The 15,570-nt window shown below is 37.8% G+C and overlaps 1 protein-coding gene across 2 annotated transcripts in view; it reads left to right on the forward strand.

Annotated features, from left to right (window-relative positions):
- The window catches only part of AAE13 (AMP-dependent synthetase and ligase family protein), a 220,873-nt gene that overhangs the window by 88,441 nt on the left and 116,862 nt on the right, over positions 1 to 15,570 (forward strand). For both annotated transcript variants that reach the window (XM_089819847.1, XM_089819848.1), the window contains exons 6-8: positions 1,859 to 1,928; positions 2,101 to 2,153; positions 2,378 to 2,485. In XM_089819847.1, coding sequence (XP_089675973.1) covers positions 1,859 to 1,928; positions 2,101 to 2,153; positions 2,378 to 2,485 — 231 coding nt within the window. The remainder of the gene's footprint in view (positions 1 to 1,858; positions 1,929 to 2,100; positions 2,154 to 2,377; positions 2,486 to 15,570) is intronic.

The following is a 15,570-nucleotide window of genomic DNA, read 5'->3' on the forward strand; positions in this document are numbered from 1 at the left end:
GTAACTTGCTACAGTAACTCGGCTGTACCTGGAAATGCACCCAATCTGCCCAATATAAAGCTGATAGCAATGAATTCCAAAGGCAAAACCCCAAGGGAATGATGTCTAGAATGTCACAAGAGAGGATAGATGTCCTGTAATGCCAAAAACAGATCTGCAACACATGCATTGATTTCTTCTCATAATCAACCTGCCGAGTGAAGCCACTAACGCTCTCTTTTATTCTTTCTCCAAGGGTCCATTCCACACACATGAGCAATGTTGGATAAAAGATGTGTGATATAAAACATATTAAAATAATCACTTATGTCTCCTTTAGGCGCCCCTTTTGATTTGCACACATTCCCATAAAATTTAACACTTTAATATTTTACAACTAAATTAGTTGTTACTTTAATAATACTTCAGGCATAAAAATATATTTGCTATTAGACTCCGAATAGCATGAGTGATAGCTCATCAGAAAGCTCTTGCCGCGGAGTATCAAATTCAATCACCAAACTAGCCTCCTCTGTGTCTTGCTGACTTACTAAAAATAGTAAGTATGCTTGAGACTAAGTAAATCAACTTCGTTTTGGCCCAAACTAGAGATGACTAGGCCAAAACACTTTAAGATCCCTTTAAACCCTTCGTTAGCCCTTGGGACCATGCAAAACTAGGCTAATGCACGCACACTTGGTCGACTACTAAAGTGGGGACATTACACATGCAAGTGTGCCCCCTTGAAAGGCTAACTAGCTCTCGGGGTTCCAAAAGAGCTAATAGAAAATTAAAATAGGTCCGGCTGAAGAGGGAACATGACATGTGTGCTCACTTTCTATTCTTCAATGTTAGTTCAAGTTCAGTGACTTTATTGGTGAATTGTGAGGATATTTGATGGATTTCCAGTTCATACCATTTGTGTCTTGCTGCTAAGTCATAGCACATGGTTATTCTGAACTCAATTGCAACATTAGTAATGATGAATGCATGTTTGAGTTGCACCACTATTGGGTACTTGAATGTCCGTTTACAATCTGAAAATCTTTTGTTTATTTCAAAGATTACACTATAGTTGTGGCATTGTGAGAAGCCTAATTAAGCATCAATCAATTTATGTGATCGGTCTATTTGAAGCATCATCCACTATTATGATTGTCCTTAGGACTTCTCAGCATAGTCTATCTAAACCCTAATCTTTTTGCAATATGTTCATGAAGTTTAGTTGAATGGTAGTGTTACAGAAGCCTCGGAAAAATCTGAGAATGCTTGCACAATTGGAGAATCTGAGGTCCTATTAGTTGACATTCAGAAAATCCAAAGTCCAGCCTTTGGGGAAGCCTAATCCTTATTTAAGAGAGAGTTACATTCATTGTCTAGGAAAACTTGCATAAGTCCCTTTGGCCACATACTGGGATGTTAGTTTTTCTTCCTTTAAAGGTATTTATTTCTCTTGTGAATTTGTTGGTAGACTCAATTGAGTTTTTTTTCTTCTGAATTAATATAACATGTATTTCTCCAAACAAATAAAAATAAAAATTGTTGGCCTTTAATTGGGTCCTAAGCATATATGTTGATGGGCAATTGGATTATGATTCGTCATGGATCAATAAGTTACATTACATTTTAATTTTTTGGTTTATGTTGAGCTTATCTCTCCAGTATATTCAAGATTTCTTCGTAGATAATTGTCCAAGGCTGCTGCTTATTTTACACAAAGATAGTAAAGCGAATGTTTAACTGGGAATTGCTCTTTTTCTTAAACAAATCTACCAGTATATTGTAATTTTCAGTAAATGATGCCCAGTTTTGGCTAACATGTTTTATGTTATAACTCTTTGATTTTATTGTAAAACTAACGTAAGCGGTGCTTTTACAGGTCAAAGTGTTAACAGAAACTTGGGAGTATTCGTCAGCCGATCAATTTTTGCAATGCCTTCCGCTTCATCATATCCTATAGATTATTATACTTTTGTAGCATTACTTGCCTGTGATTGTATTAATTATTCAAATAATTGTTGCAGTCATTATAGTCGTAGACACTGATTCTGAAAAAGAGCCAATTTATTGTGCATAGTATGGGGTTTTACTTTTTAAACTGATCCCTTAACTTATGTCAACATGTTCATGGCCTTGTAAATGCCTTGCTTGCACCTTTGTATGCTGGTGCAGTGGTAATTTCTAACTTAGTCTTTATGGAATTAGAAGTCTTAAGGTCAAACATTTTTTATTTCTCACTGATCTTGAGAATTTACTTGGCGTCAACATCAATCGTAAAAACATACTTTTTTTTCTTACTATGTAACATGGTTTGTTCATCTATTTTGAAATTGTTTTTCCAGCTGATCTTGACTTCCTTTATGTTTTTACTTCCTCTTTTGTGTATACAATATTGAAGGTTGAATTTATGCCGAAGTTCAGCGTGAGGGGAATATGGCAGAAATGGCGTGAATCATACCCAACTGCTGGAATCAAGGCTGAAAATGCAACAACAGTGTTTACTGGGGTATGCCAAGCTTCTCTGTTGCTATCCCAAGATAAAGATTCTGTTTCAATACAGTTGATGGGATCAACTGTTTCTTGTGTGGATGCATTCTTCATTTTATTTTCTATATGTAACATTTGATGCTCATGTGAACTTCTTTGTATTCAAGTTAATCCCCTTTTATGGAACAATTCTTGTAAAAAAAGGAGCACCTTCAAGTCTATGTAGTATGGATAGATTAAGATAATACCGAATAGAAAACTTTACTGTTAGCATAATTAATCCTGATTCAATTTTTTTGGCATTGGGACAGAGACCAAAGCAAGTGACGTGCCTGCACAAATACATTATGCCTATACAAACAAACTAATCAAAATTGAAAATTTATGTGCAATTTTTTTGCCAAATATTGAAGTGCATTAATGAACATTTGGTTCTTGACACCATAGATTATATGTCAGTGATCAAATGGTTGAGGTTGAAACATATTGGCAGTCAAGGTCTCAGCCTTTCTCTAGGTGCATTGAAAAATTTGCAATATATGGAAACATGAAAATATAGATATAAGAGAATCCTGATTCATTTTAATGTCCCAGGAAACTCGTGTAGAGACCATATGGAAGAAAGTAATAATACATAATGTCTGATTTATTCAAAAATTACATTACAAGACACAAAAGGTAACCCAAATGACCACCTTGACCTTGTCTCGTCAAGCTGTATGCATTGACTTGTGGCACGTATCTGTACCTCTTCAGGCCAACAGAAATGGCAATTCCTAGATAGATCCTTTGCTTTTCTTGTTTGAGATATTTAAATTTCATGCTCATGTCTGTTTTCTGAGAATGGAATATGAAGCAACTCAGCTTCCAGGAATTAGAACATTGCTTCTATTGAATTGATTCCTTTCCTATACAATTCTAGAGGGACAGATTATGCTACAAGTTGAAAAAGCACAAAGACGAAGGTGTCTCATTTTTCACTTATGATATGTAGGATATATCTGCAAATGAAATATTTTTTTCCCAAAAGAATCCATATAATGTCCCTTGAGAAGGATGATCATCATTTCTTACACAAAATTTATTTTTCTATATGCTGGAGAGAATGATCAGCCGTCCTTCAATCTGTCCAACATCCTTTTCATGTCAGAGAAGGGGCAGCCACCTTTTCTCAGTCCAATACCAATATCAGCAGTGGGAGACAAGAATGTAATCCTTTCTCTTCTCTCCTTGTATCTTTGTGGTTGAGAAAGAATCCTAGGGAGAGTGTCTAATGAATGGAATTCCAACCCCATTTTCGTCCACTTCTAACCATGTATTTGCTATTTTAACATTAAACTGCACGTGTTTAAGTGTTATTAGTACTTATTTAGAATACTAGAGGGTCACTTAAAACTTCCTATAGCGAAGGACTTCAAGCTAATTAATTGCTAGGAAAACTTATATTGAAGTCTATCATCTTTAACCAACAATACAAAATCCTACTTTGTGACTCAATGTAATGTCCCTTTTTGGCTAAAGGACAATACCAGGACTGTTACCCTAGCTATCTATCCTCACTATGTTAATTGAATATAGATAAAGTGAGTAATGGAAGATAAGATAGATCCTTTATGCTTCTTTGAAAATATATGCAATAGCTTAGGATCTATATATGACTGTCTGATGTGCTATAAAGTTCGCAATGGTATAATAATGGCAATGCACTTATGCAATATGAAAATGTGTTCAAATCTGATTATAACAGATCTATGATGCTGTATCTGATGTACAAGATAACACATGCAATTGATAGTGTGGTATATATATGTGTGTGTAACAAGAATAATTGTTGCATCTGATCTTCCAATAAGGATATGCACTGGTAATAAGTGTTGTTTGACATGTCTGATTAGTTCCTTTTGTGCTTGCACTTGGTATGCCTTGAAGGCAGATTGCTCTAAACAGAGCAGATCTTGTAAAGTATAAATAAATAAAATAAGTATTCGATGATTTGCTTCTAGTGAAACACTGGGATGCGCCCCCTCACCAAACCCCAAATTTCTGGTACATGGACGTCTTGGGGACAGAGGGATGGGGACTTGCTGTCCCTCCATCACAACTTTCTGCCACCCACATGCTGTTGGGACATGGGGACAAGGGGGCACCCAAAAGCCCTTGGGATGTCGAGGGCATGCCCAGGTGTCCCTCGACTGTCCGAGGGACTTTTGTGTGTACCCCCTGCAGTGGTACATAAAAAGTAACTTTTAAAAAAATTATGTTTTTTGGTTTTTGATTGGGTTCCATTTGAACCCTAGGTGAGCTTGTTACCACCTTGGCCATTCCAGCCCTCATAAATCCCTCCAAGAATCATTTCTTTCTCACATTTGCATTTTTCATTGTTTTCTATAGCAGATAGAGAAGGGTACAAAGGAAAAAGAGGAATGATTAGAGGGGTGAAAGAAGTATGCAAGTAAAAGAGGAGCAAGAAGAAGAGAAGGAAGATTCTACACCTTCCTCAAAGAGATTTATCAAGCATAAGGTATAGTTCTGTTTTATATTCTGATTGTTTTTCCAGATTTCAAACTGTTTTAAAATTTTAATATGTTGAATGGTCTGTATTCAGTGCAATTTGTTTTACAATGATTTTTCTTTGTTCTTCTATGCAATATTTTTTTAACTTTTCTTTTCAACTTTTTTCAAATTTTTTATTTCATGTTCTAAATGAATTTATGTCATATGATGGATTGTGAGGGAAAAAAAGAATCTATGATGATTCTTCATTTTCCCCTAAACGTGGAAATATTTTATGTTTTGTTTTAGAGTTAGATTTTGTTTTTAATTTTTAATTTTTTAAGTAAGCTGAAACTAGTTGCTTACAAAATTTGTTTCATTTTGTGAAATATGGTGTCACAATAAGCTCTCCTAGTCATGATATAAGTGGAGATGAGATTAAAATCCAGTCTGGGGGTGGAAGTCAATTAGAATACAAGGTTGAGTTTGGGGAGAGTATAATATGACACGTGGCCATTTTCTGTTGATTTGGACCACATCAGCAGATTGCTGATGTCAGGACTAGGTCAGCTGTATTTTGAATATTTGGGACCCCCTCTCATTGGCATTTTTTATTTTAGAGATGAACTTCAAGCCCCTATATTCAGTCATATTGAGGTCTATTTTGATGCAAAATTTTTTTATTTGAGGTAGATTTTGTGCTCTTCAGTGTTTTGCTGGTATTGTTTGATCTTGAGGGACAAATTTTCTAGACTTTTCAATTTTTGATGATTATTCCTGTCCAATCCTGATTTATACAACTTGAAGGGCTTTGCATGGGCTCATACAAACATGTTTTCGGGTAACCTAGTAACAACTTCAAGGGCTTCCCTAGTAACCTACTTTTTGCTAAGTCCTATCAGGTTCTTGCTGAGCCTTGCAGATGTTTTACCAAGTCCCGAGTCGAGTAATCCTTGCCGAGTCCAAGTCTAAAACTATGATTTTAATTTTATTAATTATGATTTATAATTATTTTAATATTATGATTATTTATATTAAATTAAATTAAATTATTATGTCTATTTATTATTTTACATATACTATTATCATCTATTCATTAAATCTTCTTTTGGAGAGGGCACATGACAAAGCGGCATACTGTACCCACTCATATTGTGTGGTAGGTGAGGGGCCGTAAAGCCCCCTCAAGACTGTAGTACCATGTGGTACTCCTTGCAAGCCATCATACTTAATGTGTGCAAGTTCTTATTAATTTTTTGACTTGTCAATTTATTTTTTATTTTTGAAAAGTTTATAAGTAAACTTCTAAAAATACAATTTTTTTTACAATTATTCTTTAAAAAAGTTTAAGTTTTAATCAAATTTTTTTGAAAGAAAAATATTTATTATTTTAATAATAAATCAAACTCAAATCCGTACCATATTGTGGTAGTAGGCCACAGGGTCTGCCTTTTTGAAAAATGTTTTTGCTTCAAATTTGATTGTGTTCAAAATTAACAAATTGACAATCAATCTTAGCATTTTTGGGCCTTTTGGATGCAATGGTGCACCCCATTTGGCCTGAAAATGCCACAAAAAATCAGCCACCCTCTGACCTTGAAGTTGAAATCTTTGCTTCAAACATTCATAATATTCATGTTCGGTGTCCAATATGGACAAAACGGACAAAGCAAAAGGCAATTCTGACTTTCTTGGCAACTCTGAACCAATGGTGAACTCAAATTTTGTCTAGGAAGCTCCAAAATGCTTTCACTGATAAGTAAAAAATACGGACCCCCCCCTACAAACTATACTTAAGCATTTCTGATTCACAATAATCATGGGATGCAATAGAAGATCACACTTGCTTTTGAAAATAAAATGTTCTAGATTACTAAAAGAATGCTAACCCACATCTCATAACTACCACCAGTACCAGGTAAGATTTAGCTGTGAATATGACTGAAGGAAAGCAAGACTAGAACCCAAGGATGAACAAAACTCAATACTCTCCTAGCCATTGACTACCAAACTGAGTTAGTGTTCTCTTGTGCTTTGGAAGATGTGAGACTTGTATTTATAGATAAATATGGGCATATAAAACCAAGAGGAATAATAACCCCCATCACCCCAAAATAGGAGGGAGTTTTACCTATTTGGTAAACTGCCAAATATGTGGTAATGCCAACTCAAGTTAAAACAAAAAAATTGTTATGTTGAGGTGGCAAACAAGTCCAAAAGAGGGTGAGACATTCAACTACCCAAAGGTGGGTGTGAATGACAAATGTAACCATAGGATTATCCCTTGTGTCCTCCTTACCATGCTGATGTAACCTAAGCAAGCTTAAAAATATGTGTAGGAAAATAAATATTCCCTACTAACATAAGGAAAATAATATCCTACATTAATATTATTAAACAAAACATGATTTATTCGAGTTGACAAAATTGCTGCCGACAAATATTTTGAAGACATTGCCTATTCATTTCCCCTTAAACCTAAGTAGTGGAAATGATACATTGATGACACTAACATATGTTGGTCATGGTCTTTAGAAATTATAGGATTTCCATTCTCACCTTGACAACATTGCTTCTTGCATGTCATTTTACTAAGTATGAGAGTCCTACAACCAATTTCCATTCCTAGACATTTTTCTTACGAGAAACCTAATGGCTCCTTGCCTTTTAAGATTTTTTCATAAGACCACCCACGCTGACCTCTAGTATCATCCTTCCTCCCATTATCACCTTGCACAAAAGATTGGGGGTAAGAGCTTGAACTAATTCTGATATGTTGTCTCCAAGTCTGAATTTTTGACATTTTGTCAAACACTTGGCACACAACTCACTATTTTCTGATTGTTGTTTGTGTTTTGGGGTCTATATCTATTTCTGGACCAAATAGAAATGAAAAGAATATAATAAACAATGATTGCACTAAACTTTGACAAGACAAACAAAAAGAAATGATATTGCATTGGCATAAATCAGAATTGAATACACTTATTATCAGGTCTCATACAATCATATCAGACTTAACATCATATGGAAGATGCATTACATTGGCAATTACAAAGTCTGATTCGGTTGCTTACATTGCCGATTCGCTTGCTTGCCTGTATGTATTCTAAATGAAACCTAATGCAACTTGATGTGGAAGGGAATGTTCTGCAACTCTCTTAATGAAATCAGAAATGATTCTAATTCAAATTGAAATGATGACAACCTCTACATACTCTTAGCACCTATAAATGATCTCCTCCAATGTAGCTGTCTACAGCATAAATGGAAGCAATGAATCTGATGTAGGAGCATCCTTGGGCTGTTGGTAATCTTGCATCCCCAAAAAGATAATTGCTTTGTTTTCTGTTTTCTAGTTATTTGTCTGACAGTTTGATTTGGCGATCACTTGATTTCCCTTCCAGATTCCATGGGCTTGGCTTCTTATTGTGGACCTATCCTGGATCACTATCCTATGTTTGCAGAATTTAATATTACAATTGGTTGGAGTTATGCTTCATCTTCTCAGGTGCTGAAATCCTATGTGGTTCTTCATACGATGTGTCGTATTTGTTTCGGTGAGGTTCTATATTTGGGAGTTATCTTATGCACTCTTGGATCTAGACCATGGGATGGTGTGTAGACCTACATCTAAGTCCGCTGGAGTTCTTATAATGTATTACGTATTTGGTCATTATTGTGGGTCAGTCCTTTATCATATAACACATTGCCTATTATAGGAGAATGTGAACTCAAAGCTGACCTGTGTGTCTAGATGGCTATAGATGTAATGTAATAGAGTCTTGTAGAGCATGATGAGATACAGAGAAGGAAGTGGGTCAGTCCTATATTGTATAGCACATTTCCTATTATTGGAGAATGTGAACTCAAAGCCTGTAATGTACCCTCTCCCAAAGAAAATTTGTTAGATATATCATAATATTGAACTATTTATTAAAGACCAAGTGGTAATAACTATATAAATGATTAATAATAATTAAATTAAGTAATATTCACAATTAGATAAGTTTTAAATTAAAGACAAAAACTTATCTAGTATTTAATACTAATAAAATAATAAAACATAATAATAATAAATTTATTAGTGACTAAAGTCAGGATGTTTCATTAAGAAATAAACTTATAAATAATGAGATAGAGAAAGAATTGGGGGGGGGATAGGAGGAAAGACATATCTAAGATGAAGAGGACAAAAAGAGGAAATCTACGACAGCCCAGTAGCCATGGAAGACATCCTGACAACCATCGTACACAATATTCATATGAAATAATTTTTTTAAATCAACACCCGCAATCTGGAGGATCCGCTGGAGAAAGATATACAGAGTGAGTGAGATATAGAAGGGGAAGTATAGAACAGGTAAGGAGTACACAGCTAGAGATATAGAATAAAAAAAACAAAATCAAAGCAATAAGTTGTTACTTTCACAACCAGGAGATGATTGAATAAGAAATAAAATATGCAAAAAGACTCTGATTTGGAAAAGGTGGAGATATATAGTTCAAATAGACAAAGTTACAGAGCTCGAAATACAAAACAAATTGGTCCCTATCAAACTACAAAAACAAGGGAAATCAAGCCTTAATAAATTCGACACGGAAACAATATCAAAATATGATATGAATAGTGGTAAGGGAAATATCATTCGAAGGATAGAGTTGAAAAACAAGAGACATGACGGACATACAGACCAAAAGATGAGAATGGGAAGGAAGTCATTGTCAGGCATATATTTAATAAATACTTCATTCATGTATAGCACTGGAGCTAATACAGACCCAGAGGTGCCATTACTAAGTTGAACATACCAATTATATTGGTTAACTCAGACGACACTAGTGATAGAGGATGGATGTTCCCCATGATCCTAGAAAACCTACAAGTCAATATATTTTTAGGGGGAGGAGTGAAATATAATTTCCACCACAGGTCAATCACCATCAAAAATATTAAATGACAGAAGTATATTCAGTGACAAATACCCCAGAAATTAGAGTCTCCAGCAGTGACACTGTAGATGCGTGGTCACAGCGGCTGTATATTGCAGAAAAGATCATGTTTAAATATGTGATAAAGAATTACTGTGGGAACACATTGAGACAGAAAATCAATAAGCTATAAAGCCATCATTTGGAGGAGGAAAGAAAATAATAATAACCAGCAGTCCATGTTACCAATAGACTTACATTATCCATCTAGATATAGAGTAATAGTTGTCAGCCGACTGGATTGTCGTTGGTGTTTCTGTAGCCGACGGGTAAATAGTTTGTAGCGGACATAATATTTGTGGCCGACGGACTCCTTCGGGAAAGTTCGGTAGATAGTATTTATATCCCATTTGAGATCATTGTAAATCATCTAATCATTGTAAATCATCTATCATTAATCATTCATTTTATGAAGCATAATGTATGTCTGGCATATGTGAATATAATTCTGCTATTCTGTTCCATTGTTTGTATGCGTTGATTTCTTTACTAGTACGGTAAACAATAGTCCCAAAATGAATCTTTTAGAAGTAAGAGGTGTCAGCAAAATTGGATATTGGCTCAACCAAGCCATAAATGTACAAGGAAAAGTAGTTCTCCTGAATATTTATATGCCTTCACCTTGAACAGTATACTCACCAATTTATGAGTAAGAAATTGGGCACAATCGTATTCTAATTGTGGTGTGTATTAAGAAAAGATGGAGACAGAATCAAGGATTGAGGAATATGGGAAGCGACATCCATGCTTCCCAGTCCCTTGTCATAAAATAGTAGTCAGAAGTAATAGAAGCAAGTCTTCATGAGTAGAAATTGGTTAGCTTTGATTATCAATATTATGAAGTTGATGAACAAGGACAAAATCTGAGGCATCGCAATGACTTTATGGAAGGAGCTGTAACTATGGTGGAGAATAGTAAGACAGCAGAGATATCTACAGTACAGTGAAATTGCTGTACAAGAGAGTATTAAATAAGCCAACATTTGGTCTATGTGGTCTTGCGTATATCTTATCTGTAGAATATGCAAACACATCAGTAATTCATCGCAATATATGATTGAGTAAAAATATCCATTGACAAATGAGAGAAGACTAATAACATCTGAAACATTGAGACTATCCTTGCTGAACTCATCAGTCATAACAGATATAGAAGAAATAATCTCATTTTGTGAATTACAAGAAGTACAAAAATATATTTATATTTAAAATATGATTGTCTTATCAAATAGAGAGAACCTAATTCATAATCACAATCAAGCTTTGACAGACTCAAATCTCTTGCAATTAACCTTGCAAGGTAATTGTCCCTATTCCGAACCGTAGGCAAAGAGGGGACATTACAAAGCCTACCTATGTGTGTAGATGGCTATATATGTAATGTAATTGAGTCTTGTTGAGCATGATGAGATAGAGAGAAGGAAGTGGTAGCTGAGGCTCGAAGTATTGGAGTTGGTCTGTAATCTAGAATGTACTAGCCGTAATTGAGAAGGCCTTATAGCCTAGCATGTATGTGGTACATTTGATGTAATTCAGGGTTTGTTGTTAATAAAGTGTTTGTTTTCAATTGTATCTTGTTATATTTCTTCCATGTTGTATTTGCTGGGGTTTGGTCATCTCCTTTGTGTTTACCGTATGGGTAAATAGATCAATGCATACAGACAATAAACAACAGGTAACAGTATGCAGATCATAGACAAGAACAACAGTACTCCTTTTACTATTCTCAGATGCCAAGATATTACATTATGCTTATGATGATAATTACAATGATCCCGGAGGGTGTATATATACTTTCCTAAGAACCATCCTGAAGGGCTGTCGGCTACATAAGAAGAACCTTTCTGAAGGGCCCGTTATCGACGACATCATCCCGTCGGTTACCCAGTATTTACCGATGACATCATCTCGTCGGCTACACAATCTCTACTGACGACATCATCCCCCCCAAAAGAAAAGTCGTCTCCTGGCGACTTCAAAACTAACAAAAATAGGAGACCACAATATATAATATAGAAAGAATATATGCTAGAGAGGAGGTTGTGATCGTGAAGAATGCTGTTGGCAACACAGTTCATACACTTGATCCGTCCGGATGTGCAAATCCATTTGAGTCTGCGTATTAACCTCTATGGCTTCCTTCAGAAGAAGCGCTGTGTCCATGGCCTAGGCCTTAGCTAACTACAATACCTGCTCAGCCGCTTCCTTATCTCGTAAAAGTGCGGCACGCTCAACTGCCCACGCTGCTTGCTGGCTGACGAAGTCCGCATTTAACTTTTCTCTAGCCTCCCTCTCTGCTGTCAGAGACCTCTCAGCTGTGACTTCTTTGTACAATCCCACTATCTCGTGCGCTAGCTTCTCCATCGGAGTGGTGCACGGCCCCAACTCAGGCTTGGTAACTCAATTTGCCAACATCTCAGGTGTCTCAACTGCTGGCCATCCCCTGTCCTCAAAGCACAAACAAAATCGCTTTGGACAAACCCCCTCGATATAAGCTCGGACCAAATGCAACTCTTACCGACGAGTCAATGCCTGTAATGCGATGGTGTGTCCTTTCTTCAGTGTAACTTGCATGGCCTTGAGGTAGTCCTTGCATCTGTCCTCATTTGACCCATAATCCTCCTTCGCCACATTGTCCATGGTCCATTCCCCATCACTACTCATCTTTGCCACTCTTGTGGTAACCATGTCCACATTTGGTGCCGCCTCCTCCTTCCTGGGCGCATCCTCGGACTGTGGAATTGTCACCTCCTGTGGCTGGTCCTGGGGAAATCCCTCCATGCCTCGGGGATTGAATGGACAGACCGACTTCTGCAGGAATGAGTTGGAACTACTGCTGCAGAAATGCGCTCGCTCTACCCATCACCTCCATCTTTTCGAGCTGCTCTGTTTGTGTTGGCTCGATGCTCTCCTCTTGCTGTGCTGGTTGCGCCTCCGTCAACAAGGAGGACGAAATAGTGACCACAACATCAGAGCCAATCACATCTAATCAAACTTGAGGTTCGGGTTTTGGCGCTAGCAACCCTACCAACTGTGGGGCTGGCTCTATTGGTGCAATGGGGTCTGGTGAACAACCTTGGGAAGGCATGCCCTCGGTTGTGGCCATAAGAGAAACAACATCCACCGCGGCCATTGGAAAACATCTGTAGTGGCCACCGGTGCAACATCTGCCATCGTTCGTGGGACATCTGCCACCGCCCGTGGGACAACATTTGCCACTGTCGGTGGAGTCATAACAACCGGTTCATGACGCTGACCAAATGGAGGAATGAGTGAAGTGGTGGTGGATAAGTGTGCCGAAGCTGGCAATTTCGGCAGGGTGAAGAATGTGGACTCACTAACTACTGGGTCGTTGCCAACTTTCGTAGAAGTACTCTCTTCCTCGGACTCGACCTTGCTGCTCTTTGAAGTGTCCTCCTGTCCGTTGTCCGTGTCTCCATATGCCTCTAATCCTTGGAATACCTTCTTTTGCCTCGCTGCTGTTCCACCCATGTCCAAATGTCTCTAATAGAATATTGAAGGCTCTCCTGGTGCCAACTTTCCCCTTGGTGGAACCTCAAAATCATCCAGTGGTATTTGATTAATGGCTGCCTCCAGAAATAGACCAATGGCATGGTGCGGCATAAAGAACATCTGGTGCTGGAGTGTCATGAAATCCTCCATCTTGTCGGCGAGGACCGTAGCCGAATCGTACATTGTCGTTCATGATGCCGTTCATAAATACAATTTGTGGAAAAGCTATATCCGATGCCCGACTTGCCCCTATCAACTTGCTTTTGATGACATCCATGATGCATCTCCAATGGCCCTCCCGAATAAAATCTTGCCAAAGCCCTCTGCACTTGGCACCCTTGACCACTGATTCCATTTCTTCAGGCGTAAGATCGCAGCCTACTAATTTCACCCAATATTCTTTTCGTTCCTATGACAACTTGTGGTTCTTGATTTCCACTTTCCGTCCTCCTTGGCCAAGGATGCCAAAAACCCTAGTGAAATCCTTCGGTTTGAAAGAAACTGTCATGTGGTGCTTTTTGTACAAAAATGTATTGGTTTTTTTGTGCCTATTGTATGATTCTATCATGGTTCGCAAAACCGATTCAAATAATTGAATGGAAAACACTGGAAGCTGTATGGCCCAATGCACTTGTTCTCATATTGGAATTTGTTTAATTACCTCTGTGTTCGGTGTTTCTTGCCAACATTTCTGACATTCCCTGCCATTGAGCCCTTCAAACTGAACCGTGCGGTGTGAGAGTGCAACCCTTACTTTTTGCTTCTTACTGGCAGATGTTGATGGCCTTGCAACTCGGATTCCAGAAGCTAAGACTCTGACATTCTTTTCTATACTTGTCTTTAGCTGGTTCTTCCATTGCTTCCGTTTGCCTGCCGATTCCATAATAATGACTTCTTGCTTGACCTTTATAATGTAGGGTTTCTCCTCTTGTAGCTTATGTCTTCCGTGGCAAAAATTGACAATGTACACTTAGCTGTCTGAAACTTCCTGAAAATCTTCCTTAATACTTCTCTTTCTCCCACGGTGCGGGAAAAAGTTTGCATGGAGCTTGTTCTTCCTTGGAAAACTTCCCTCAGACAAATTTGTACACACTGCCTTCTTTCTATCACCACTACCTTCCTTTCACTTTTCCGACGGTGCCAAAAATTACCTTCCTTAACTTCTCTCGTGGCAAAGACTGGAAAACTGCGCTAGCCAACTACGCCACCACTCCACGGAGATTGAAATTAAGCCAAGCCGCGGACCTAGAAAGTACAACCTGCGGAGAGAACAAAGGTTGCGAAAGTGGAAAATGTATGCCGCTTGAGCAAACAATCAGCATGTAAGGTTTGCCCTCAATCCTCTGGTACAAAGGCTAAAACTTGAGTATAAGATGAAGTCTACAAGTGCTGGAACCAAATCTCTCCGTAGTATTAGTAGCAAGGCTTGGAGACTTGATGAAACATCTCGTCCTAATATATTGCCAAAGCTTAGCAAGCTTCACAACCTTCCATCACAGTCATGTCGTCCATTGTGTTGGGGTAGTGCATGGAATGATAGTCATAATAATGCTTCTGCTTCATGAATTCCAGCGTCGCTTGGATGTCCAATATAATGCTGCTGAAATTATAATGCCGTTCGTAGGAGGCTTGGAGTTACGCTGTGGGATAATGGGAAAGCCGCGGCCGTTTTAAGGCAACTTGTGGAAGGGAGCACCCGCAAAAACATAAAGTAATACCTTGCGGACATAAAAGACACGCCGAGGGATTTTTTTATATTTTTAATCTTAAACATATACATCTAATTCTCCCTTCGAGTTTTGTCCTTCTCCGACGACGAAGGGATCATCTTGGCATGGTACATCTTTAGCTTTGAACCGTTGATTGCCTTCGGTATTGCTTGTCCGTCTAATGTCCACAACTTTATTGCTCCGTTGTCACCTACTTCTTGAATTTAGTATGGCCCAACCCATTTGACTTTAAATTTGCCTGGTTTGATTTCGTTTTGTCCATCATACTTCAAGACCAATTGTCCCGATTGGAACTTGTTCAGTTTTAGGTGTTTATTATACCATGCTTTGCGCTTGTTCTATGTCACCTCTGTGGCCCATTGTGCTAATAACCGCT

The sequence above is a fragment of the Cupressus sempervirens genome, chromosome 3, assembly GCF_028749045.1.
Source record: "Cupressus sempervirens isolate cs-2001-9-10 chromosome 3, ASM2874904v1, whole genome shotgun sequence".
Lineage (NCBI taxonomy): Eukaryota > Viridiplantae > Streptophyta > Pinopsida > Cupressales > Cupressaceae > Cupressus > Cupressus sempervirens.